General features: G+C 49.1%; 2 protein-coding genes across 2 annotated transcripts in view; one reads left to right on the top strand and one right to left on the bottom strand.

The window, feature by feature from the left end:
* The first annotated feature begins 5,886 nt into the window (after window positions 1-5,886).
* Window positions 5,887-7,118, top strand: CEBPD (CCAAT/enhancer binding protein (C/EBP), delta). The gene has a single exon (XM_012661429.1). It carries the CDS (start codon window positions 5,925-5,927, stop codon window positions 6,741-6,743), a length of 819 nt encoding a protein of 272 aa, XP_012516883.1. The 5' UTR covers window positions 5,887-5,924; the 3' UTR covers window positions 6,744-7,118.
* A 1,153-nt stretch (window positions 7,119-8,271) lies between these two features.
* The window catches only part of LOC105824086 (DNA repair-scaffolding protein-like), a 59,147-nt gene continuing 42,299 nt past the window's right edge, over window positions 8,272-25,119 (bottom strand). The window contains exons 7-10 of the mRNA XM_012661428.1: window positions 14,734-14,827; window positions 13,541-13,655; window positions 13,192-13,245; window positions 8,272-8,623 (exon numbers count right to left, since the gene is read on the bottom strand). Of these exons, the coding sequence (XP_012516882.1) occupies window positions 8,459-8,623; window positions 13,192-13,245; window positions 13,541-13,655; window positions 14,734-14,827 (428 nt within the window). The 3' untranslated portion in view covers window positions 8,272-8,458. The remainder of the gene's footprint in view (window positions 8,624-13,191; window positions 13,246-13,540; window positions 13,656-14,733; window positions 14,828-25,119) is intronic.

Below are 25,119 nucleotides of genomic sequence, written 5' to 3'. Positions count from 1 at the left end.
CCCCGATAAAAAGGAAAAAACCCACACAAACTCTTCCAGTTTTTGCAGACGGCTCTGTGTTGAGATGCTCTAACACTCAGCCGAGCTGTTTCTGACTCTGCCCTAGCCCTCTCTTCCTGGGTGTGTGCCGCCTGGCCAGCAGCCAGGAGTGAAAGCTTAGGGTCTTCTTGGGCCTTTTCTGAGTGCTTGGCTTATCCTGGGCATACTTGTGGCCTTCTTCCCTAGTCCATGGAGGATCTTTTAAAGGTGTTTATTCCCTACACATCTCCTTTTCCAAACCTGTCTTCCCAGACTTTTTGCTCTTTCTATTGCTTGTCTCAGGCTGCTGCAGCTAGTACACACTTTTGCCCTTACGTGCTTTTGGCAAATGCCCAGATGCCAACCCTTGTTCCAGTCCCTCAGGGACCACTCAGGTCCAGATGCACAGCCACAGTTCTTTGAGAGCAGAATCTGTTGCTCCCTCTGGCACCAGCAACCTGCGTCAGGTTCACGGTGCCATCTTCAGGGCCACCAGCGATCTGGAGACTGGGACGGCAAGTGCAATTTAAATTCACTGTGCTCTTACTGCAATGTGGCAACCTCTCTCCTCATTATATTAATACTTTCCCCTGGAGGTTTTAGGTCTGTGGCCAGATTCCAGACTTCCGCAAAAATTGATTCTGATGGTTTTTGCCATTAGTATTTGTGGAGGAATGAGCCCTGGAGTTCCTTCCCACGATGTGTGGTGACGCTGCTCCTCTAATAGTTCTTGGAATTTCTATTTTGCACTAATACAAAGAACAATGTCTCTTTTAGACATTGATCTCAATAATATATCACTCTTACGCACATGTAAAAATGAAAATAGGAGCCAAGAAGATCAGTTGTTTTGCTAAATGTCTCCATGTTCTCTCTGGCTCCTCTGAATCCCTTTTCATCTCAGAAGCTTTTGACACACCTCTGCTGTCTGTTCCATCAAGAGAGTTGTTGTAGTAAAGGTCATTAAATATGAAATGTCTGATTTCAAATCAAAAGTGTAGTTTATTATATCTCAAACAAGAACCGGTACCATTAATCAAAGTATGCGCCTGAACTATCGACACGGTTTTGCCATCTTAACGGTAGGCTGTTTGTGCCAGCAGCAAAGAAGCCTGGAGAGCAAATGGCGATGAAATCTTGAAAGGCACTTTCCACAGCTTGTTGAGAATTGAATATTTTTCCTCACAAGAAGGGGTCCAAAGCCTGGTAGAAGTGGTAGTCAGTTGGCGCAAGGTCTGGTGAATACGGTGGATGACAGAGAGTTTCCAAGTCCAGCTTCTGTAGTCTGAGCAGCGTTGTTTGTGCGACATGTGGTCTAGCGTTGTCTTGCAAGAGGATTGGCCTGTCTCTAGTGACCAGTCTCAGCTGCTTAATCACAAGCATCCTCATCATTTCATCCAGTTGGTTGCAGTGGACATCCGCTGTAATTGACTGACCAGGTTTCATGAAGCTGTAGTGGATAATACCAGTGCTGGACCACCAAACAGACACCAGTAGCTTTTTTTGATGAATATTTGGATTTGGACTGTGTTTCAGCACTTCACCTTTATCCAACCATTTTGTCGAACACTTGCGATTATCAAAAAGAATCCATTTTTCATCACACATCACAATACGGTGAAGAAATGGTTCACCTTTATGTCGTCGCAGCAAAGAAAGGCAAGCTTTGAGACAATTTCTCTTCTGATGCTCATTTAATTCATGCGGAATCCATCCATCCAGCTTCTTTACCTGCCCATTTGTTTCAAATGGTCCAATATTGTTGCAATAGTAACGTTAAACCGTGAGACTAATTCATGTGTGGGTTGAGATGGATCCACTTCCACTACAGCTTTCAGCTCATCATTGTCCACCTTGGTCTCAGGTTGCCCACGTGGCTCATTTTCAACATGAAATTCACCAGAATGGAACTTCTCGAACCATCGATGTGCGTTCATTAGCCACATCCTTCCCAAACACTTCATTAGTTCAAGCTGTGTGTGCTGCATTGGTTCCATGATGGAACTCATATTTGAAAATAACATGAATTTTTTACTTATCCATGCTTTCACAAAAATTGATCTAAAATTTTTTTTGAAAGATAATCACAAGCCAAACCATGCATTTGAAAAAATGAGGATGTACCTTCACAATAAAAATAAAACAAGAAGTGTCAAAGTGAAATGTCAGAGATATCAACTGTCTAACCTAGTACTTAAGGAAATCAGACAACATCATACTTAATAAGCAAAATAGCATTTCTTTCTTTCTTTTTCTCTTTTTTTTTTTTTTTCTGAGGGAGGGTCTGCCTCTGTCACCCAGTCTGGAATGCAGTGGCAGGGTTGTAGCTCACTGCAACCTCGACCTCCTGGGCTCAAGTGATCCTCCTGCTTCAGCCTCCTGAGTAGCTGAGACTTAGGTGTGCATCACCACACCCGGCTTTTTTTTTTTTTTTGTAGAGATGGGGTCTCACTGTTGCCCAGGCTGGTCTCTAACTCCTGGCCTCAAGCGATCCTCCCAGAGTGCTAGGATTACAGGCGTGAGTTCCCCCCCGCTACCCCCCCCCCACCGCCGGCCAAGCATTTCTTTAAAAGGTGCTCTGCCAGCATCCTCAGGAGTCACTCCATGCCACTGACACCCATATGTGGGCAATACCCAAACAGCATCACTGACACCTTGGCAAAGGTGATTGTCATATGCGTCCCACTTTCAATGAAATATGAAAAAACGTGCACCTAGTAAGCAAGATGTGGGATGTATTTTTCCTGAAAAACCACATGGGGAAATGATAAATTTGGCCCAAGTAAGTCACAGAAAGCAAGAGCGAGGTGCCACTTTAGCCAGGCGCTAATGGGTTGAAGGAGCTTGCCGGTGGAGCAGAGGAGAGGAGAGAAGCCGCCTCAGCGGAAGCATCGGCGTCACATGCGGACCAGGCCGGAGCCCGGGTGTTCCGAGCCGAGTCCGGGAGCAGCTGCCTGTGGCTGGGAATGGGCCGCACGACCCGGGCGCTGGCGGCTCCCACTGCGAACCCGAAACTGCATCCTCCAGGCAAAGAACCTTCCAGCAGATCCTAAGGAACAGAGGGACGTGACGGGCTCTCGGGCCATCTGGAGAGCAGACTGGTGGCGGGAACAGGTGCGAGGGGCCCGCCCTGCAGCACACTCCTGCGGGAGCGGCGGTTCTGAGGGTCGGGTCCACGGACCAAAGCCAAATAGTGGAAAGGCTGTTTGGTTTCCATCAGGTGCCTGAGAAGGAAAACATGGGGCTGAAGACAGAATGAAAGAAACAGCAAAGATTACAGGAACAGGAAGAGAGTGACAGAGAAAGGGGCGAGCGCGAGCAAGCGGCCGAGGTGCAGCTCCGAGGGGCGGGCGGGACTGGCGGGGACACAGGCCGGAGACGGATCAAGTCCGTGGCCCGAGGGACGCCCCACCAGACGCCTGTTCTCGGCTCCGGCTGCTCCATCGTCCGGGCTCAGTCTCTCAGGTTCTGGGGGCTAAAAACCCGGCGTCACTGCAGCTTTCTAATGAAACACACGGGATGTACCAGTGGAGGGGTGACCCCGGCCCCGCCTGGTTTTACTCCGTTGGCCCTGCCCTCTCTTAACAAACTCATACATGGGGAATAAGCTTCGTCCAGGAAAGTCTGTATTTTTGGATATAAACATATAACATCTGTAAACCTCACTACTGTGACACAAAACCCAGGAAAATAAGCCACAAAGTTAACATTAGCCCTACAGCAGAAGGAAAACAAAAGTTTCCAATCTGAGAGTTGAGAATCACAATCCGAAGAGGGCATTACAATCAACCGTTTCTCACCTCTGGAAGCCTCACTTCACGTTTACATTTCGACAGCAGCGCTCAAAGAAACAGTTCACTTTTTCAGACTCTAATTCGGAGCAGAACTGTTCTGGTGCCACAAGAAGTGTCTGATATGACCCCCAGGGAGAGCGAGGGGAACTGCGCTCACTCGGTCCTGTGTGAGTGGGAGCCGGCCCTCCCGGCCCGGCCAGCCGTGCTGGGGCACATGTGCCACACTGGCAGCCTCCCGCGTCCCGACACCCATGTGCCCAGGAGTCCACGAGGAGTGGACCTGCTGGAGCGACCCAATTGCGCGCAGCATAAGAATGTTCTGGTCGACGTGGGAAGAACGCAAGACTCCACCCAGAATGCTTTCTGACTCCTGCCTCGTGACAGGTCTACCGAGAACACTGAAGTCAAGAAGGCTCAAACATTGCCCTGGAACAGGCCGTCAGCAATGACTGGAACAACTTTGCAATTATTCTGAATAAACTAATAGCAGAGGTAGGAAAGGGCCTTGGGCAGTAAGTAGAGACTGTCGAGAAATGACAAACTGTTTTATTTTTTTTAAGTCTTTAATTGCCTTCAAACATCACAACAGATCCACACTCTGTTGTTCTATGATCTCTCCCCTCTTTCTGGAAAAGGGAAGAAATTTGTTCTAGCCCCTTTTCTGAGTGTGCGTGAGCCCACGCTACATGCATTGCTGGGTTTGACACCTAATAGGTAATTAATAGTGTAATAGCAACATCATGTACCCTCTGCGACTAATTCTAAAGCAAGCCCTTTTAGAAAACCTATTAGACATCCCAAGGTGCAACATCAGAAATCGCGTGTGGAACTGACTGCAGAAACTGCAGAAACGGCACAATTCGCGGAGCGTTTGCTGTCGGCATCCAACATCGGATGACTGAGAAGCCTACACGATGAAGAGACGGGAGGTGGAAGAAAGTGTGAACGGCGACACAGACTTAATAAATCATTTGACCAGAACTGCCTGCCCCAAATTGCAGGAAACATAACAAACAAAGCCTACCCTCAGTTAGTCTTTTTTTAGTGCGTTTTGCAACGTGAAGTACAAATGGCCCCGATTCACGATGGTTTGACTTGGGACTTTCCCACGGTGAGTCCGCCAGCTCCTTGAAATCCATTCAGGTGACAATATCGTAGTTGAAAACGCACCTCAGACTTAAGACACTTTGAGTTTACGGAGGGTCTACCAGGATGCAGCTCCATCGTGCGTCGAGGACCGTCTGTGCCCTGTTACAGCTACTTGTATAAATCTTAGCTGTCTCCCCAAAAGGACCCAACTGCTTCAGATTTAGGGGTAGTTCTTTATGGAATATTTAACGGGGAACTAAGCGGCTAAGGCGAGATGCCGCCAGCAGGTGGCGCCCGAGGGCAGCGGGCAGAGCCGGGCTCTGCGGGGCCGCGAATCGGGACCGCGTCCGGGCGGCCGAAGGTGCGGACGCGCTGTCGCAACCGCGTCTCCGCCATCTGCTCCGCTGTCGGCGAGGAGGTCCTGCGTCCCCTCGGTCAGAGCGCTCCAGCGCGACGCTGGGCCTTGACCCGAGGGCCGGCCCGGGACACGCGAGGAGCGCAGCTGGCGCGCCCCAAAGTCCCTGAGGCGTCCGAGTCTGCGCGGCTTCAGGGCAGGCGGGAGGGTGCGGCCGCCCCACGCGTGACCCCTGCCGGCCGGGCTGCGGACCGGGGACCCCACGACCCGGCTGTGGCTGGAGAGCGTCCCGCACCGGTGCCCTGGGGCCGCTGCCCCACCTGCCCCTCCCCCGCGGCCCGCGCCGGCCGGGGACGCTCGCGGCACCAAGTCCTGGCTCTGATTTCAGTCCCGGCCCGAGGAACGAGGCGGCTCCCGGGCCCACAACAGGAAGGAGGGCAGGCCCGGCGTGCGGGCAGGGGGAGGGCCATTCCCGGCAGCGCCTCCTTCCGCGCGGGCCGGCCGGGCGGGCGGCGGGGGCGGCCGCGCGGGGGTCGGGGCGGCTCCCGGGCGCCCCTGCGGAGCCGGAGCCGGGGCGGGGCGTGCGCGTCAGCCGGGCTAGAAAAGGCGGCGGGCCGGCCCGGCGGGGTGACAGCCGCACTGGGACGCGGAGCCGGCCCGACGTCGCCATGAGCGCCGCGCTCTTCAGCCTGGACGGCCCGGCGCGCGGCGCGCCCTGGCCCGCGGAGCCCGCGCCCTTCTACGAGCCGGGCCGGGCGGGCAAGCAGGGCCGCGGGGCCGAGCCGGGCGCCCCGGGCGAGCCGGGCGCCCCCGCCCCCGCCATGTACGACGACGAGAGCGCCATCGACTTCAGCGCCTACATCGACTCCATGGCCGCCGTGCCCACGCTGGAGCTGTGCCACGACGAGCTCTTCGCCGACCTCTTCAACAGCAACCACAAGGCGGGCGGCGCGGGCGGCGCGGGCGCCCTGGAGCTGCTGCCCGGAGGCCCCGCGCGCCCCCAGGGCCCCAGCCCCGCCGCCCCGCGCCCGCTCAAGCGCGAGCCCGACTGGGGCGACGGCGACGCGCCCGGGTCGCTGCTGCCCGCGCAGGTAGCCGCGTGCGCGCAGACCGTGGTGAGCCTGGCGGCCGCCGGACAGCCCACGCCGCCCACGTCGCCCGAGCCGCCGCGCGGCAGCCCCGGGCCGACCCCCGCGCCCGGCCCCGCCCGGGAGAAGGGCGCGGGCAAGAGGGGCCCGGACCGCGGCAGCCCCGAGTACCGGCAGCGGCGCGAGCGCAACAACATCGCCGTGCGCAAGAGCCGCGACAAGGCCAAGCGGCGCAACCAGGAGATGCAGCAGAAGCTGGTGGAGCTGTCGGCCGAGAACGAGAAGCTGCACCAGCGCGTGGAGCAGCTCACGCGGGACCTGGCCGGCCTCCGGCAGTTCTTCAAGCAGCTGCCCGGCGCGCCCTTCCTGCCGGCCGCCGGGGCCGCCGACTGCCGGTGACGCTCGCGGGCCGGAGAGACTCACAACGACCCATACCTCAGCCCCGTGGGCCGCGACGAGCGCCCTGCCGGGCCGCAGAGCCGCCGGCTGCAGTTTCTCTGGGACACACGAGCGAAAGGAAGCTACAGCCTGGACTTACCACCACTGAACTGCAAGAGAAGCTATACGTGGTTATTTTCCCTTAAATTATTTTTGTAACGGTGGCTTTTTCTACATCTTACTCCTATTCATGCAGCTAAGGTACATTTGTAAAAAAAAAAAAAAAGACTTCAGAAAACCCTTTGTACTGTAGATAAGAGGGAAAGACTGAGCATGCTCACTTTTTTATATTAATTTTTACAGTATTTGTAAGAATAAAGCAGCATTTAAAATCGCCCCTGCTTCCTGCATTCGCGGTGACTCCCGCACTAGGGAAGGGTGCGGATTCATTCCAGGCGTGCAGCGAGCGCCTGGGGGACAGGAGACCAGGTGTCCCCGCCATGCCTGCGTCCACCTCCGTGTGTTGCATTTAGCTCGCCCTGCTCGGTGCAGCCTAAGCTAGCTGAGCTAGTAGCTCTCCAGTGGAAGGTGTTCTCAAAAAAGTGCCCAGACTTGGGGAGGGGCTGGCTGATTTGGGGACCCTGCTGAGGACAGCCAAGGAGCTCCCTAACTATGGCTGCCTGAAGGGTGAGGGGGTATAGGAGGTTTCAAGTCATCCAAAAGCTTGTCTCAGTCATCTTGGGCTTTTGTGGGACTTTACTTTCACTTTCCTCAGTATTATGGACAATGTCAAGATTTTCAAAGTACGCAAAAAAGGTACAAAATAGCCATGTAGGAGATGAAAAGGGTAGTCACAAAACTACTTAAAACTGGCTGTCTTGCCAATACTTGTAATGTTCCAAGGTTTAATCCAAACAAGCTAGCTGCCTCTCCCCGCGAGAAAACTGGGTATTAGGCACCTTGTCTTGGTCTTGGGCTGCTACGTGTATATTATGTAATTAATTAACCCTGGCCTGTAATGATTATATTGCTATACGGAAGCGAACACAAAAATCTTTAGTGTCCAAAGATAATTAATTTGTGGTTTAAATCTCTGCGAACAAAGCAAATTATAACTGACCAAAGTTTGTAATCTTTGCTCTCTGCATACACTACCCAGCCCGATTACACAGGGCTGTGGTGGGTGAGCTATCTGCATCTCCATTCAGTACAGCTATAAGCACCCTGGTTAAGTTGTCTGCACTTTATGGGTAACAGTTTGACCTCTAACGTAGTTCCCCAGAACATTTTTCCCTAAAATGTTGAACTGTAAAATGCTTACGTATGACATTTATTGTAGCATCACAGTATGGGACAAATATTTGAGCTTTGCCGGGAATTCTTTGGGGGAATGTTAAAACAATTACTACAAGAAAAACATAATGAATCATGGCAAAATTTTAAATACTTTAAAATTACAACTGAACAAATTTTTTTCTGATAAAATATTATTGCCTAATATAAAATTAAGGCCTCAAGTTTAAGATTCAACATGTTCCTGAATTTGCAAGAAGGTAATAAAAAAAACTGTAGAGAAAGAATTTTGATTTTTAGTTTACAAAACCATTTTATTAACATTTGTCCCAGGAAAATCTCAGTAAGTTTCATTCCAAGATCATAAACTACATTCGCTCTGTGCATAGTTAACAAATAACTACCCCAGATCACCGCCACCACCCTGTAGCCACATGCAAAGTTCACAGATCGCAGGGCTGCCGCCGGCGTGCTGCAGAGGTTCCTCCCGTGCTGGGCAGCTCGATCTCCTCCAATCCAACGCAGCTCGTCGGGTGGGTGGTTACGGACTGGACAAAACAATTTAACAACCCCACCTCCTTTCCGAGGACACTCTTCACTTCATAACTCTGCAGTGATAAAGGCACACTGGTTAAAGCAAACAGAGTTAGCCCTGGACGTTCTGTTCCCACAAACACAGAACAGCAAAGCGCCAGGGCAGAGGCCCTGTCCCCAGCGGTGACCTTCCGCTCCCGGGCCGGCTGAGAACAGTGGCAGGGAGGGAGAAATGAAGAGCTGCTATAAAAGCCCCATTTATTACGGCAATGAAGAAATGACTTTACTCTGATAGCTGAATTCTGTTTTTACACAAGGAACATTTACAGTATCTCTTATTAATGATGTTGCTGGATGTCATGATAAGCAATCCCCCTGGGCTTAGGAAAGGGCCTGGGGGCGACACGCAAGCCTCTGCTGGGAAGGCCGGGCTGGGGGCGCGGGGTGCCTGCAGCTGTCTCCACTTCCTTTGGGACACTTCCCCAATCTAGCAACACTTCCGGTCAAAGGATTTCCTGGTACTTTGCCCCAAACTTCCCTCCTCGAGAGGATCCCATTTCTTTTAAGTGACGCTGGGCTAAACAGCTCTTTCTGTGCTGGAGTCAGGAGACTGAGCTTTTCTTCACATTCTATCTGGTTAATCCTCGGCGAGTTTTATCTCTAGATGAGAACACAGGCACAGGACAGCCTGGGTCCCCATCCCTGACGGGGTGGGAGGCTGTGGGGTGCCCCTATAGATCAAGCTGCAGAGCATTTGCTGTTGGGGCTGGGGCTGAAAATAAGGAGAAGCTCAAAAGCACTGAGATAATCACCTCTTCGGCCTTCTGGGGCACTGAGCCCTAGAAGGCAAGGCCACTTGCAGAGTAATTTCAGAGGCACCCCGGCCCCCTCCTTGGTGCGAGGCCTGCACAAATCTCTGCAGCAGTGGCGTTCAGCATGTACCCATCATTAAATGTCACGGCCAAGGAGACTGAGGCTGGAGAGGCCAGATGATGTGGCCAAAGCAGGCACAGTCCATGGCTCCTCAGTGCCCTTCCCACCAAAGGTGGGACCTCATGAGTCTGGGCTGGCCTCAGCGACTAGCTTCTCGGGAACAGAATGCAGTGGAAGGGACACCAAGTGACATTCCAAGTTTGGCTGCGAAAGGTGCTCAGCTTCCAGCTGGCCCTCAGACGCCCAGACACATGTTGAGAGGGAGTCCAGCCAGAGCCCTGCCAGGACTGACAGAGCCTTCTGTGACTCCCGCCCGGTGTGGGGGACCAGCTGATGCCCAGTGGAGCAGAGATGAGCTGTTCTGGGGGAGCCCTGTCCGGACGGCCAGGCTGTGTGCAGAATAAATGTTGCAGCCACCAAGTCTGGAGATGGTTTGTTTTCTAGCAACGAACATCAGGGTCAATCTGGGATGCGAACACCACTCTGATGCCGACCCACTGGGAAACTTTCGTTTCCCATTTGCAAGGCGGGCCTAGTGTGAAATACCTCGCCTGTTCAATGTGCCTCGTGAAGAGTTTTGGCTTCCTTAGTGAAAAGTGAGAGTAAGGTCAACAGGGCAGTGTCGTGGAGCTGGGGCAGGGTTGGGGGGGAGTGGCTGGCCGAGACAGGCAGATGCGCTGAAGCCTTCCCACGGGCTGCCACGTGGCACAGACGGCGGGTTCCCGCCGCTCACCTGTCCACTCACTGGGGGGTTGTACAAGCCCAGCGGCCGATGCCAAAGAGGTGGCGGCGAACAAGGCCGAGCCGCAGGGCTGCTGGCCTGGAGGGAGCAGCGGCCGGCACAGAGCCAGGGTCACCGGCCGTGCCGGAAGGTGGAGGTGGGAGGGCAGGACGCTCATCTGGTGTCTCCCCCAGCGTCAGTCAGCCTTGCGTGTCTGCGCCAGGGCGAAGCACAGGGCCCGGGCCCTCCTGTGCTCTTCTGGAGTAAAAGTACGGAATTCTGACTTGAAAAAAAGTCAGCAAAAAGTCATTCCTTTTCAGAATGTTAGGTTTGGCTGTATCATCTATAAATGGAGTTTAAATTATAAATCTTTTATATGTGGGGAAAATTAACAAGAGGAGGTTAAGATAATCATACCGGCAAACTCACATGCACTATTCATTTGAATGTATATCTGCATATGTATAAAATAAATGTGTCTCTATTTTTGAAGTCACAATATACATATGTGTTCTTTTAACTTTTCCTTTTCTGAAAGCTAAGGAAACAAACTTCAAATTCCATATCTCTAGAATGTTACTGTTGAGAAATGACACGTACAACAGCCAATCCTGTTGCCTTCACATCTGCAGCCTGATCACCCTGAAGTGAGGCATAAAACTTAACGCCCGTGTGTCCTAACCAGAAACAGTATGTTTGCTCCAGGGAATGGAGCGACCGCTTTTGTGGAATCCTGATTTGATTCTCTGGATTTTGCTGAATGTACATTTTCAGCCAGAAAACGGACAGAATCCAGACTGGTGACCCTCAGCTAAAGTCTACACCCAGGCCCTTTGGATGCCCCTTTTCTACTGGCTTCTCTCCAGGTCAGACGTAAGGCACCAACTATCCACTGTGAATGAAGCCAGGGTCTGGGTGAGGAGCTTCCTGAAATGTGCACCTCTAGGCTCAGAACTTGCCCTCAGTCCACTGGTGTAGGCCCTAAAGCCAGAGCACCCACAATGGTGACGCCCGGGGCTGCTGCCACCCTGCGTGCCTCACCCAAGGCACACACACGCACACACACATACAGCACACCCAAGCAGACACATGCACGCGAGCGTGTGCACATGTGCACTCATGCACGCAGGCTGTGAAGCTCTTTACAAGCAGGGTTTTACCTGCGGGAACGTTCTAGTGGACAAGTTAAATGAGTGGGAGGAGCAAGCTGCCCGAGCCAGAAGGAAACCAAGTGAAGGAGGGAGGACTTCTGCCAAGGATTTCTGGTCTCTGGGGCCCTAAAGAGTGGTGGGGATTGTCAGGGGGCATCAAGCGCCATCGACTGTCCACCACTGGGGCCTTCTTGAAGCCACCCTCCTGCGCAGCCGCAGCTCCGCCAGGGGCGGGGGAGATCTGCCTGCCATGCCCACGTGTTATTAGTTTTGTTTAGGTCATGGTTTTGGTTCATTCTGTTCTGCGTTCTCGAACAGGAGCGTTTCCTGTCCTCTGCTTCCCCCAGTGTTCTCCACCAAGACGCAGTCCCTGATAGCCCGGATCCGCAGTCCTGAGCACCTGCTCAGCACTCCACCTTGGAAACCTCCACACGGTCAGCCCCGGCAGCACCCCCTTCCCAGCGCTGCCTCCTCCTTCCTTCCTCCCGCCCCCGGGACCTTGAGGAGGAAGCAAGGAATCAGTCAGCAGGCACCCCTGCCTCGCCGCCTGTTGCAGTACACGCTTAAACCCCCGTGAGAACAGAAACACACACACGAGGGGCCCTGCCATGCATCTGGGCTGGCTCCCAGCTCTGTTAGGTGGTCGCATCCGTGGGGATAATGACGACTTCCCCTGTGTGGGATTTGTTGCTGGGAGCCCTCGTCATCTCCCTGGCAGTGCAACATGCATTCTGCCTTGCTGGGATTTGGGGGGACTGCAGGAAGAAACACGAGAAAAGCAAGGAGCACAGTTCTTGGCCCGTGTAATCACCCGGCTTATGCACAATTAGGGAACGCTCGCTGATGAGCCTCCTGCAGCCTGGGCCAGGCTGAGCTGGAGCTCGGGGTCACCAGGGACCTTTACAGTCAGTGGGCTTTATCCCAGGAGAGAGCAGAAACCCGCTGGAGCTCCACAGGCGGTTCTACTGCCAGGTCAGGGCTCGGAACCTCGGCTCAGACTGGTGATCCTGGAGACCCTGCTCATGGGTTTATGCACATTCCAGTCTAATCCCAGCTCTGCCAGCCACGGTTTGGACAAAAGAGGGTCAACTGCAGTGCCCCTGAGTTGCGGGGGGAGACAAGGGCAGGCAGGGGTGGGTGGAGGAGCCTCCGCACGATGGATCAAGTTTTCATAAATTCTGGCTGGAATCTGGCCACGGGGGCCCACTGGAAACAGACCCCTTAAATTCAGTGGACAAAAGGTTCCAGGGACAGTCGTCCTCCCCTATCACCAGAGCCCCAAGAGGCTGGCCCAAGTGGGCACCCTGGATGTGGACCCCATCCTGGCCACAGACGCCGCTACAGAACACGGCCCAAGCACCCGCCCGTCGTGCTTTTAAATGCTTTGCCAAGACAGAGGTGCATCTTGAGGACATCTCATTTATGAGGCCAAATTTCACAAAGCAGAAACTGTCTTTGGCCTATAACTTATATATTAGGTGGTGCTTTCCTTGGAGGAGCACAGCACACTTTTCTGAGCCTCCCCACAGCAACTCTCAGGGCAGGCAAACCAGTTCTGAGAAGAAACAGTGACATTACCAGTTAATCAGAGTCTGGAATATCCAGCAATTAAAACCAGTGTCTCAGGCAATTCTCGTCTCTTAACGTGATACCATGGCAGAAGGACTCGAATCTCAGGACCATGCTACTGTGATCAAAGCCAGGGGGACAGATTCCTGCATCTCCCTCAAGGCTGAGCTGAAGTGACATTTCCAAAGAGGGGCTTCCCCTGGGGGGCGACCTGCTCACGCAGGCTGAAGAGCGTGGGGCTCGCTGGGCCGGGCCTCGCTGCACTCACCCCGTCCTCGCAGGCGGCAAACCTCAGCAGTGAAGCAATACTGCGCTGCAGCAGCTGCAAGAGCAGTGAAACGGGCTGCGTTAACATCCCATCGCAGCAAGCGCTCGCGTGAACTTACTCGCGTCCCCACAATGTCCACACTCAATCTAAACCACCTGTCGTCAGAGCTTCAGTCTCAAAGCCGACTTTTGGGTCACAACATGGAGAGACTTCGTTTGTGAAGGGTGAGTCCTCCCCTTCCCCAGGGAGGCTCCTCTGGAAAGAGCTCTGGATGCACCCGCTGCCCGCCTGGGAACCATCGCGCTGCAGCTCCCCCCGCCCGGGCTGCGCTCCGGGCACCAGCTCCTACCTTGACCTTCACTCTGCACTGGGGTCTCGAGGGGCAGTCCAGGAAGACCTGCAGGTGTCTCTTGAGAACAGGAGACGTGACCACCCGGGAACAGCTCCCACAGGAAAAGGCGCCTCTGGTGTGTGAAACACAAGGGAGGACAAGACCAGAGAAGGCACAGTCAGGAGTTCCAGCAGTGCACGTCTTTCCAGCCTTGAATGTTTGCTGACACAGAAAAGGCCGGTCACTCTCAGAACGCGGTTTGGCTGTTCTGAGGGATGGCAGCTTCGGCTAACAGCGCTGGAGGCTGCTGAGGGGACACTGGGGCAGAAAAACACGTGGGGCGGAGGGGGAGGCCAAGGGCCCAAGGCCCTCTGGTGGCTGAGGGGGCTAGGCCACCCTCCCCCGGGGGGAGCCCGCCCTTAACCACCACTGCAGCTCTTGTACGCTACCACGCAAGCCTGGACCCCCGCTCCGGGTCTCTTCAATGTGATTCCGCGGTGACTTGTGTGTTCCTAAGGCCACCAACCTAGGCGGTGTCAAGGACACGTTTGCTCTTTGCTCCTTAAGAAGCAGAAAAGTAACGGGGTTGCCCGTTTTGGCCCCATGACACAGTGCACGCTGGAGGCCAGAGAGCTGACTCCACAGGGCAGAGTGCGCGGCACGGGCCCAGACGCAGGCCCGGGTGGGCAGCACGTCGGCGGGGAAGGGGCGTCTGTCCAGGTGGCTGCGCACGGGGCTGGGCACAGTCTGTGCCTCACACAGGCCGAGCTGGACGGTCACCAGTGTGCCTCACTCTTTTTATTTCAACATACTACCGGGGTACAGACGTTCTCGTTACACGGATCGCTCTCGCAGTGCCTGAGCCGCGGCTGTGGGTGTGCCCAGTGTTCACTGTGCCCGTCAGGTAGGTTTCTGCGCCTCCCCTCCCCCCTTATTCTTGTTCTTCTGTTTTTCTCTATTCTCCTGATTGATAATAAAGGAGCTGAGGACAAAACCCAGCTTTCTCTTTTAAGATAGGCGCAGCAGCAAAAAGCAGCGGAAATCCCTGCTGGGAAACACAGTGGGCACCGGGCTCGCTCTTTCCCGCGGCTCCGCAGATGCCGAGGTGGCCAGGAGCACTTGGGCAGCTGCCCCCGCGAGGCCCACGGCGGCGGCCGGACCCTGGGGCTGGGCTGCTGCCGCGCTCTGCGGGCCCCGCCCCCGCCCCTCACCTGTCTTCTGGCCTCTGTTCCAATCTCCCGTTGCCACACTGGTCACACGCAGGCCACGAGAAAGCCGTGCTCTCATCCACACCGACGACGGTGCCTGGGGGGGACAGGACAGTCGGCTTCTCAGGGGTGCTGCTGCCCTTCCCGGTGCCTCGCTGCCCCTCGGCACACACAGGACGACATGAGAGGCCCCATGTGATTTTTTTTCCTCACCTGTGACTGTGTATGAATGTTCCTAAGCCTTTTGTAATTTCCATTTGTTGTACAAACAAAATTATAACAATAAGCAGTTTTAAAACTTGCCCAAATACCACTACCTAACCAAGTATTTTTGTTTTTGCTTGATCTGTTGTGATCTTTTTCCAGATGCACACATATTTGAACCCATAGTGCCCTATCTCCTTCTGCTTTTCAGGCTGCTGTGAGTTTTGTGTGAGGACCGTCATCCACCTCACTGTCATTCCACTGAAGTGTCGTGTCACGACCCTGCAACCATTCCCCATTCTGGACATTTAGGTCTCCAGGTTACTTCAGGGTGTGGCTGTGAATATCTCTCTATATAAGGCCTTTTCTGTACTAAGGCCCTTCCTTAGGTAAGTAGAATTCCTGTGTCAAAGAGTATGATATTGAAGACATAGAAAAATCCATTTAGAAAGTGTTTCCCAAAAGGACTTTCTGATTCACATGGCCACGATTCAGAGCACTGGTTCTACTACACTGTTACTAACATCATCTTAAGAATTTGTCTCGGCCGGGCGCGGTGGCTCACGCCTGTAATCCCAGCACTCTGGGAGGCTGAGGTGGGTGGATTGCTCAAGGTCAGGAGTTCAAGACCAGCCTGAGCAAGAGCGAGACCCCGTCTCTACTAAAAAATAGAAAGAAATGATCTGGACAACTAAAAATATATATAGAAAAAATTAGCCAGGCATGGTGGCGCATGCCTGTAGTCCCAGCTACTTGGGAGGCTGAGGCAGGAGGATCGCTTGAGTCCAGGAGTTTGAGGTTGCTATGAGCAAGGCTGATGCCATGGCACTCTAGCTAGGGCAACATAGTGAGACTCTGTCTCAAAAAAAAAAAAAAATAGAATTTGTCTGCTGCGTAACAGCATTGTTTATTTTAGTCTCCACTTCTTTCATAAGGAAAGATAAATTTTATTTATTTTATTATTTATTTTTTAGAGATGCGGTCTTGCTTTGGAGCCCAGGCAGAAGTGTAGTGGTCTGGTCGTGGCTCAGTGCAAACTCCAAATCCTGGGCTCAAGTGATCTTCTTGCCTCAGCCTCCCAAGTAGCCAGCACTACAAGCACGTGCCGCCATGTCCAGCTATTTTTTTTTTTTTTTGATAGAGACAGGGTCTTGCTATGTTGCCCAGGCTGGTCTCAAACCCCTGGGTTCAAGCAATCCTCCTGCCTCAGCCTCCCAAAGTGCTGGGATTACGGGTATGAGTCACTGTGCTCAGCCAAGAAAGGTAAATATTCTTATTGGCATGCTAATATCTCCTATTATGTGACTTCTCTGGTGTCCTTATTGCTATTGTGATTAAGGATACAGAGATTTCTTTTTTACTACAAAATCTGTGAGTTATTTATTCAAGCAACAAATATGCATATGATGCTATTTAGTGTGGGATTTATGTGTGGTACTAACACATAGAAACACAAAGATGAATGCTGTGATCTTCACTCTCTGTGATTCCACAGTCTGGTTGGGGAAGCAGATAAATAAACAACGAGTAAAAATACCATGAAAAAATTGCTAAATGAGAAATAGAAAAGTCTATGGCCATGCCACCCTGAACGCGCCCAATCTCGTCTGATCTTGGAAGCTAAGCAGGGTTGGGCCTGGTCAGTACTTGGATGGGAAGAATGGAAAAGACCCCTAAGAAGAGCAGCAGAGATGCTCTCTGGGCTGGCTTGAGGGTCAGGGAAGGCTCCTAAGGAAGGCAGTGAGGTGGGTCCACAGGCGACAGGGCCAGGCCAAAAGTGTGCCTTGGCCGAGCCTGCACATCGTGGAGGGGCTGAGGCCAGCGAGCATGGAGGAAGGGCAGGCAACACACTGCGAAGCTGGCAGAGCCTCCAGGATTCAGGGTCTTGCCAGGGATTGAGATGGAATGGTTTTCTTGGATGTGAACCATTACAGATATCACCTAGATACACTGGCAAGTCGCAGACCATCCTTGTTGAAAAGTGGTAAAGTTAGATGTTTGAAGAAAAAGGTGTGGAATATTTAGAAAAATAGAAGAGTCTTCCTTCTCACTCTTGGAGCAAAAAATTTCATTCCCCACTAGAGCAAGCATTAGGAGAAAATTTATCTTTAGAGGATAAAACAGAAGTATGAGAACTGGTAGGCTTAGTTATTAAGACACACTCATGCAATGCATACTTGAACAACTTTTTAAAAATGAAAATAATAGATCTTGATTTTGAAAAGGCTGCCCCAGCTAATGACACTGTCCTTGCAAATCTAATCAACACTGGGTCAAAAGGATGAAAAGTCAAGTCAATAAAGGCTCATAATGCAGCTGGGAAGGAGTGTGACTGGTCCACAACAGGCAGGCGCGTGAGGAGGTGCGAGGGGAAGAACCGTGTGGCTGAGTCCCCACAGCCCAGAGCGCGCCCTGCGCAGTGGCCAAGCACCCCCGGGCTGTGGGCCCAGCATGGGGCTGGGCTCGCTGGTTTACCAGAGCTTGGTAAATGACTGTTAAATGAATTAATAAGAAGTAGACTGCTACCAGCCAAAGTTACTTTTTATCCTACGATATCTGTGGTTGTTAATAGCATTTACATTTATATGGGATTAAGCAATTTCCTTCCAATTAGAGAACAAGGCAAGAGTTGAGGAAATGCATTTCATCTAAGGTCTACAAACCATCGGAAATCTTTTCTGGCAACCCTAAATAAATTCCAAGGGATGTCTAGGAAGTCTACAATTAAACTGTTAGTGTCTTGAATATTCACTTACATGAGCATCAGAAAGAAAAAACAATTTCGTCAGGGTTGAAGGTTGTGACACTATACTTGTCAACTCGCCTGCAGTTTGCTATGAAAGGCCTTGACTTTGCGTGTCCTATGTAGAGAAACCCCTGGTAATTAGGTTTAGGGAAACACCACATAGCTATTACAACTTCCTTTTCAGAAGGGTCCGGAGGGAAGCGCCTCGGCTGCAGGGCACACTGGGCCGGCCTGGCCCTCAACGCGGCCTGGGGACCAGCTTCCTCAGTAGCCTGAGCTCTCTGCTACATCCCCCTCTCCCCTACTTCCTGAATGAAAGAAGTTGGGGCTCCCAATTCTTTTCTTCTGTTTAGAGGCTGAAACCTGGTTTGAAGACAGGGCTTTGCCACCCCCTTCCACAGAGACATCGGCACCCATGCGTGCTCGCTGCATCCAGTACCACGACGTGTGCGAGGGAGACAAAATCAATGCTGCAGAACGATTTCGTCACAGACAATAAAGCAGAAAGAAGTCCCCACAGACTCCAGAGCGGCATTCAGGGAGTGCAGAGATGAGAAGGCCAGGTGCCACGAGCAAAGAGTGTGTGCCATCCCTGAGGCGTGGATGGACAGAGGGTTGCTGCCAGCTCCCAGTGAATGACGGCTTCATGCCTGGAATTCATTCAGGGCCCTTTCAATCCCTGCTCAGAGAAAATGCTCAACATTCAGCTGAGTCCCAGATGCTCAGCCGATTTAGCTGCCACTAAGAGCTGCGGAGGCACCCGCACAGACCTCCTGCAGATGTGAAGGAGCTCCCTTGGAGCCATGTGGGGGACGAGTCATCGCTGAGGCCTGGGCCAGGAGGCGCAGAGCGGGGCAAGGTTTTGAGGCTGAGAAGGGGTTACCTGCTGTTGTCACAGAGCAGTGAGCACCCCGGCCTCGCATGGGTTTGATGGGGTTGGAGCTGGGCAGGCCGCAACCGCTTGGTATGCGGGGCGAGGACACTGGTGGGAGCGGGTCACTGCCTAGCTGCCGCTTTGCTATGGGAGTTCCTGTGTGGGAGGCTCAGCTAATCTTTGCTATTTTGAAGCTGGGGCTTTGTTTTCTCTTAAAGCCCAGTTGACTGGTTCCTACCAGAGGACTTGGCAGCACTCGGTCCTGCCTCTACGACAACAGTCTGTTAGTAAATCCCTCAGACCTGCACATAGGCCTGCAGGGCAGCTTCAGAGCAGGCATGGAAGCAGAGGAGACCCACAGAGAATGCTGTATGAAAATGGTGAGATGTAAGGAAAACATGTCAGAAATCTGGATCTATATAAAGAAAGAAGATCATTAGAGAAGGAATAAATGAAGGTAAAACAAAATCTTTTACATTTCTTGTGCTAAGTTGATCTCAGAGATAACAGTTTGTTTAAATGATAAACAATAATGTATTCAGTGATTACATCCGTATGGGCAAGTGAAATAAATGAATGACAGCAGCGTTATAAGGGATGAGAGGGAGGAATTGGGAACGCTCTATTATAAGGTACCTGTACCACCTGTGAAGTGGGACGGTGTTATTTGAAAGCGGACTCAATTGGTTTTAATTGTATATTGCAAACTGTAGGGCAACCTCTAGAAAAATTTAAAAAATAAGTATGATTGATATGCTGAAAGAAACAAGCAAATGGAATCATAACAAATGTTCAATTAAAATGAGAAAAGGCAGAAAAGGAGTGTAACACAAAAAAAGAAACAATGGGGCAACCAGTAAAAAACAGTTATAAATATGGTCAATATTAATTCAATCATGTTAATAATCACTTTAAATGTGAATGATCTCAATACACAAAGAGACTATCAGAGTGGACAAAAAACAAGAACCAACTGTATGTTGTCTACAAGAAACTTTCATTAAATATAAAGGTACAGGTAGATTAAAAGTGAAGGGATGGAGAAAGATATACCATGCTAACACTAATAAGAGAAAGCTGGTGTAGCTGTTTTAATTTCAGACTGAGTAGATTTCAGAGCACAGAAAATCACTGTAGATAGGAAATGGCATTAAATAATAATAAAGGAGTCAATTCACTAAGAAGACATAAGAATTTTTAATACGTATGTGCCTAACAACAGAGCATCAAAATACATCAGGCAAACTGATAGAACTGTGAGGAGAGATAAACAAATTCACTGTTATGGCTGGAGACTTCAACACCCCTCTGTCAGTGACTGACAGATCCAGCAGGCAGAAAATCAGTAAGGACTGACTTGAACGGACAGCACCATCAGTCAACAGGATTTACTTGGCATTACTGAATTCTTCATCCAACAGCAGCAGAATACATATTTTTTTCAAGCTCACATGGAACATTCACCAAGACCACACTCTGGGCCACAAAACACACCTCAACAAATTTAAAAGTATAGAAATCATACTCAGTATCCTCTTAGACCACAAAAGAACTAGAAATCAATAACAGAAAAAAAGAAAACACCAAAATATTTGGAGTTTAACAACACATGAGTCAAAGAAGAAGTCTTGAGAGAAATTAAAAAATATTTTGAACGAATTAAAAACATACATTAAAATTCATGGGATGTAGCAAAAGCAGTGCTTAGAGGGAAATTTATAGCACCGAATGCATATATTAGGAAAAAAGATCTAAAATCAATAATCTAAGCTTTCATTTTATGAAATAAGAAAAATAGGAGCAAATTGAAACCAAGAAAAATAATAAAAGCAGTAATGAAAATGAGAGCAGAAATCAATGAAACTGAAAACAGGAAATCAACAGAGAAAAATCGAGAAACCTAAAATCTGGTCCATTTTACCTAAGTTTTCTTTGAAAAGATCAATAAAAATTGGTAGACTTCTAACCAGGCTAACCAAGAATAAAAAAGAGGAGACATATAAATTACTAATATCATAAATAAAAGAGAAGTCATCATTACTGATACCATGGGCATTAAAAGAATACTAAAGGAATGTTATGAAAAACCCTATGCCTCAAAATTCGATAACTTAGGTAAAATGGACCAATTCCTTGAACTATACAATCTATCAAAACTCACACAAGGAGGAATAGACAATCTGAATAGGCCTATATCTATTAAAGAAATTGAATCAATAATTAATAACCTTCCAAAACAGAAAGCAGAAGGCCTAGTTCACTAGTGAAGTCTACAAAACGTTTAAGGAAGAAATTACAGCAAACTTCTATAATCTCTTCCAGCAAATAGAAGCAGAGGGAATACTGTACTCCTCAACTCATTGTATGAGGGCAACATTACCCTAGTAGCAAAACCAGACGAAGACATTACATGGAAGGAAACCCACAGGCTAGTATCTCTTATGAAATAAATGCAAAAGTTCTCAACAAAATATTAGCAAATCTAATCCAACTATATACAAAAAGGATTATATACCACAACCAAATGGGATTTATGCCAGGTATACAAGGCTTGTTCAACATTCAAAAATCAATTAATATAATCCATCCTATAAACAAGCTAAAGAAGAAAAATTATATGATCAGATCAATAGATGTAGAAAAGGAATTTGACAGAATCTAATACTCAATTGTGATAAAAACTATCAGCAAACTAGGAATAAAGGGGAGCTTCCTCAACTTGCTAAAGAACACCTACAAAAAACCAATAGTTGGAACAAACCTATGTGATTAATACAGGATAATAGCTGAGAGCAGAGCAAAATTGGATTAGAGGGATGGAAGCTCCAAAAGGAAGATTACAAAGGAAAAGGATAACTCCAATTATTTGATATCATTTTTGAGGAGTTAGAAAAAAATTAGGTTGATGTTCAGGCAGTGCCAGGAAAATGAAGGTCAATATAAGGCTCTAGGAAAAAATGTCATACAAGAAAGGAAACCGAATGTGGTATCGTATCTTCCTGTACAGTAAACACAGTTAGACAGGGCAAGCACCTCCAATCTGAAAATCCAAAATCCAAAATGCTCCAATGAGCATTTCCTTTAAGCATCATGTCAGCACTCAAAAAGTTTCAGATTTTGGAGGAAAAGGAAACGCTGAACTGGTATATATACTGCAAATATTCCAAAATCTGAAATTCAAAACACTCTGGTCCCAAGTATTTCAGATAAGGGATACTCAACCTATATAATCATAATAATATAAATACCATTTATTGATTTTCATCTTTGAGAATCAACCTGTAGATAACATGTGCAAGGCTTAATTATGGTGACAGAACAGAATGTTATCAGTCTTAACAATATAAAATGCAAAAGCAAAGGTAGGTAGGTAGAAAGGAAGAGTGTAATAAAAGAAGGGCAGGAGAGCTAATATTCTTTTCTTTCAAAGTGATGCTGTCTTTAGCAGATGGAACAACAAACAAACAACACCCCTACAGCTAACATCGCACTTAATAATGAGAAACTACATCGTTTCCCCTTAAGATCAGGGACAGGGCAGGAAGTCTCCTCTCACCACTGCTATTGGATACGGCACTGGTAGTCCTAGCTAATGCAGTAAGACAAAAAAGGAAAATAAAAGGCATATATACTGATAAGGAAGAAATAAAGCTGTCTTTGTTCACAAATGACATATTTCAAAAGAAAATTCAAAAGAGAAAACAAAAACACTACTGGAACTACTAAGTGGTTATAGCAAGGTTACAGGATACAGGGTTAATACTCAAAAGTCAAATGCTCTCCTATATACCAGCAATGAACAATTGGAATTTAAAATTATTTTTAATACCACTTACATTAGCACCAAAATAAGTGAAATAATTAGGAATAAATCTAACAAAATATGCACAAGATCTATATGAAGAAAGCTAAAAAACTCTGCTGAAAGAAATCAAGATATAAATAAATGCAGAGATATTCTGTGTTCATGGCTAAGAAGGCTCAATAGTATTAAGATGTTAGTTTTTCCCAACTTGATATATAGACTCAATGCAATCCCAATCAAGATTCCAGCAAGTTAATTTGTGGATATAAACAAATTGATTCTGAAGTTTATATGGAAAGGCAAGATAATAATAAAGAATAGTCAAGAAAACATTGAAAAAAAAGAACAGAATTGGAGGACTGGAACTACTCGACTTTGAGACTCTACTGTAAAGCTGCAGTAATCGAGACAGTGTGGTCGTGGCAAAAGGAAAGACAAATAGATCAACAGAGCAGAACAGAGAGCCTCTATAAATTGACCCTCATAGATATAGTCAACTGATATTTGACAAAGGAACAAAGACATTTCAATGGAGAAAGGACAGTCTTTATAACAAATTGTGCTGGCTAGGCACAGTGGCTCCCAGCATTTTGGGAGGCTGACGTAGGAGGATCACTTGAGGCCAGGAGTTCAAGACTGGCCTGGGTAACACATAGTGAGACCCCATCTCTACAGAAATGAAAGGAGGAAAAAATTAGCCGGGTGTGACGGTGCGCACCTGTAGTCCCAGCTACTTGGGAGGCTGAGGCAGGAGGATCGCTTAAGCCCAGGAGGTTTGTGTTTGCAGTGAGTTATGATGACACCACTGTACTCCAGCCTGGGTGACAGAACAAGACCCTGTCTCTTAAGAAACAAACAAACAAATAAAAAACAAACAATGCCCCCCCTCAAATGGTGCTGGAACAACTGATATCCATATGCAAAAAAACAAATCCTGACAGACCTTACACCTTTCACAAAAATTAACTGAAAATGGATCACAGACTTAAATGTAAAACACAAAACTCTTAGAAAACACAGGAGAAAATCTAAGTGACCATGGCTTTACAATTAGTTTTTAGATATAACACCAAAAGCATAAATCACAAAGGAAAAAATTGATGTGGAACTTCATTAAAATATAAATTAAAACTTATGGTCTGCAAAACAAACTGTGAAGAGAATGAAAAGACAAGACACAAAATGGGAAAAATATTTGTGAAAGATATTTCTGATGAAGCACTGTTATACAAAATATACAAAGAATGGTTAAAATTCAACAATAAGAAAATGAACAACCTGATTATAAAATGGGCAAAGGATCTGAACAGACACATCACCAAAAAAGAGAAATAACCATATGAAAAGACGCTCAATGTCATATGTCATTAGGAAATTGCAAATTAAAACAATGAGATACTACTAAATACCTATTAGAATGGCAAAAATCCAAAATACTGGCAACACCAAGTGCTGGTGAGGATGTGGAGCAACAGGAATTGTCATTTATTGCTGGTGGGAATGTAAACTTTGGAAGACAGTTTGGCAGTTACTTACAAAACTAAACATACTCTTACCCTATGATGCAGCAATAGCACTCTTTGGTATTTACCTAAAAGAGTTGAAAACTTAATGTCTACACAAAACCCAAGACATGCATGTTTATATTAATAGCAGCTTTACTCAGAATTGTCAAACTTTGGAAGCAAACGATGTTCTTAAGTAGCAGGATGAAAAACTGTGGTACATTCATGCAACGGAACACTGTTCGGTGCTAAAAAGAAATGCGCTGACAAGCCATGAAAAGTCACAGAGGAACCTGAGATGAACATCGCTACGTGGAAGAAGCCAGTCTGAAAAGGGTACATACTGTGTGATTCCAACTATATGACATTTTGGAAAAGGCAAAACTATGGAGACAGTAAAAAGATCGGTGGTTGCCAGGTATTAGGGGGAGGAGGGATGAACAGGCGGAGCACAGAGGACTTTGAGGGTGGTGAAACCCTTCTGTGTGACACAGTAATGGTAACGGTGTATACATGGTATTATCCATCTGTCAAAAACAACAGAACTGTACAACAGAGGGAACCCTGGCTCCCCTGAACGTGAGGGGCATTGGGACCCTGGCTTCCTTGAGCGTGGGCATGTGGGGCTGCTCTGGATGTCGGCGGGTGGAGCCCTGGCTCCCTAGAGCGTGGGGAGCGCTGCGCCCCTGGCTTCCCCAAGTGTGGGAGCCCCTGGTCCTGGTCCTGGCCCCTCCAGCCTGGCTTCTAGGGCACTTGCCTGTGGTTAGCCCAGTGCTCGGGCTAACTGTGGCTGCTTTGAGAACCCGCTGCTGCTGGCCTTGCTGGGACTGGCCAGGCACAACTGGTGTTTACAGCCCTTCCATGACACTTGGGATGGTGGGGCTGCCTCCCTGCTCAGGCCACTGAAGTGACCTGGGGCTCCTAGGATATTTATTAATTGACTTGTGGCAAGAGGGCTAGAACCTCTCCTTGATAAGCCAGTGGTGCCCGTGTTCAGCGCCGCCTCTGTTCAGCACCGCCACGTCTCACCTGGAGCTGGCTCCGCCCTGCTCACCCCTCAGACTTTACCTGCAGCTCTCGTATAGAGAGGACCCGTGAGATTCTCCAACTTTTCTCTATTAAAAAAGAGCCAAAGATAAGTAAAATAGTTTAATCATATTTATTAAGCAAATGAGAAAGGAAAAGGGCCTAACAGAAATGTAGATCTAGGCCAGGCACGGGGGCTCACGCCTGTAATCCTAGCATTCTGGGAGGC

Source organism: Propithecus coquereli, unplaced genomic scaffold, assembly GCF_000956105.1.
Source record: "Propithecus coquereli isolate 6110/MARCELLA unplaced genomic scaffold, Pcoq_1.0 Scaffold71, whole genome shotgun sequence".
Classification (NCBI taxonomy): domain Eukaryota; kingdom Metazoa; phylum Chordata; class Mammalia; order Primates; family Indriidae; genus Propithecus; species Propithecus coquereli.
The sequence above is the reverse complement of the archived record's forward strand: the minus strand, read 5'-3'. Positions and strand labels throughout refer to the sequence as shown.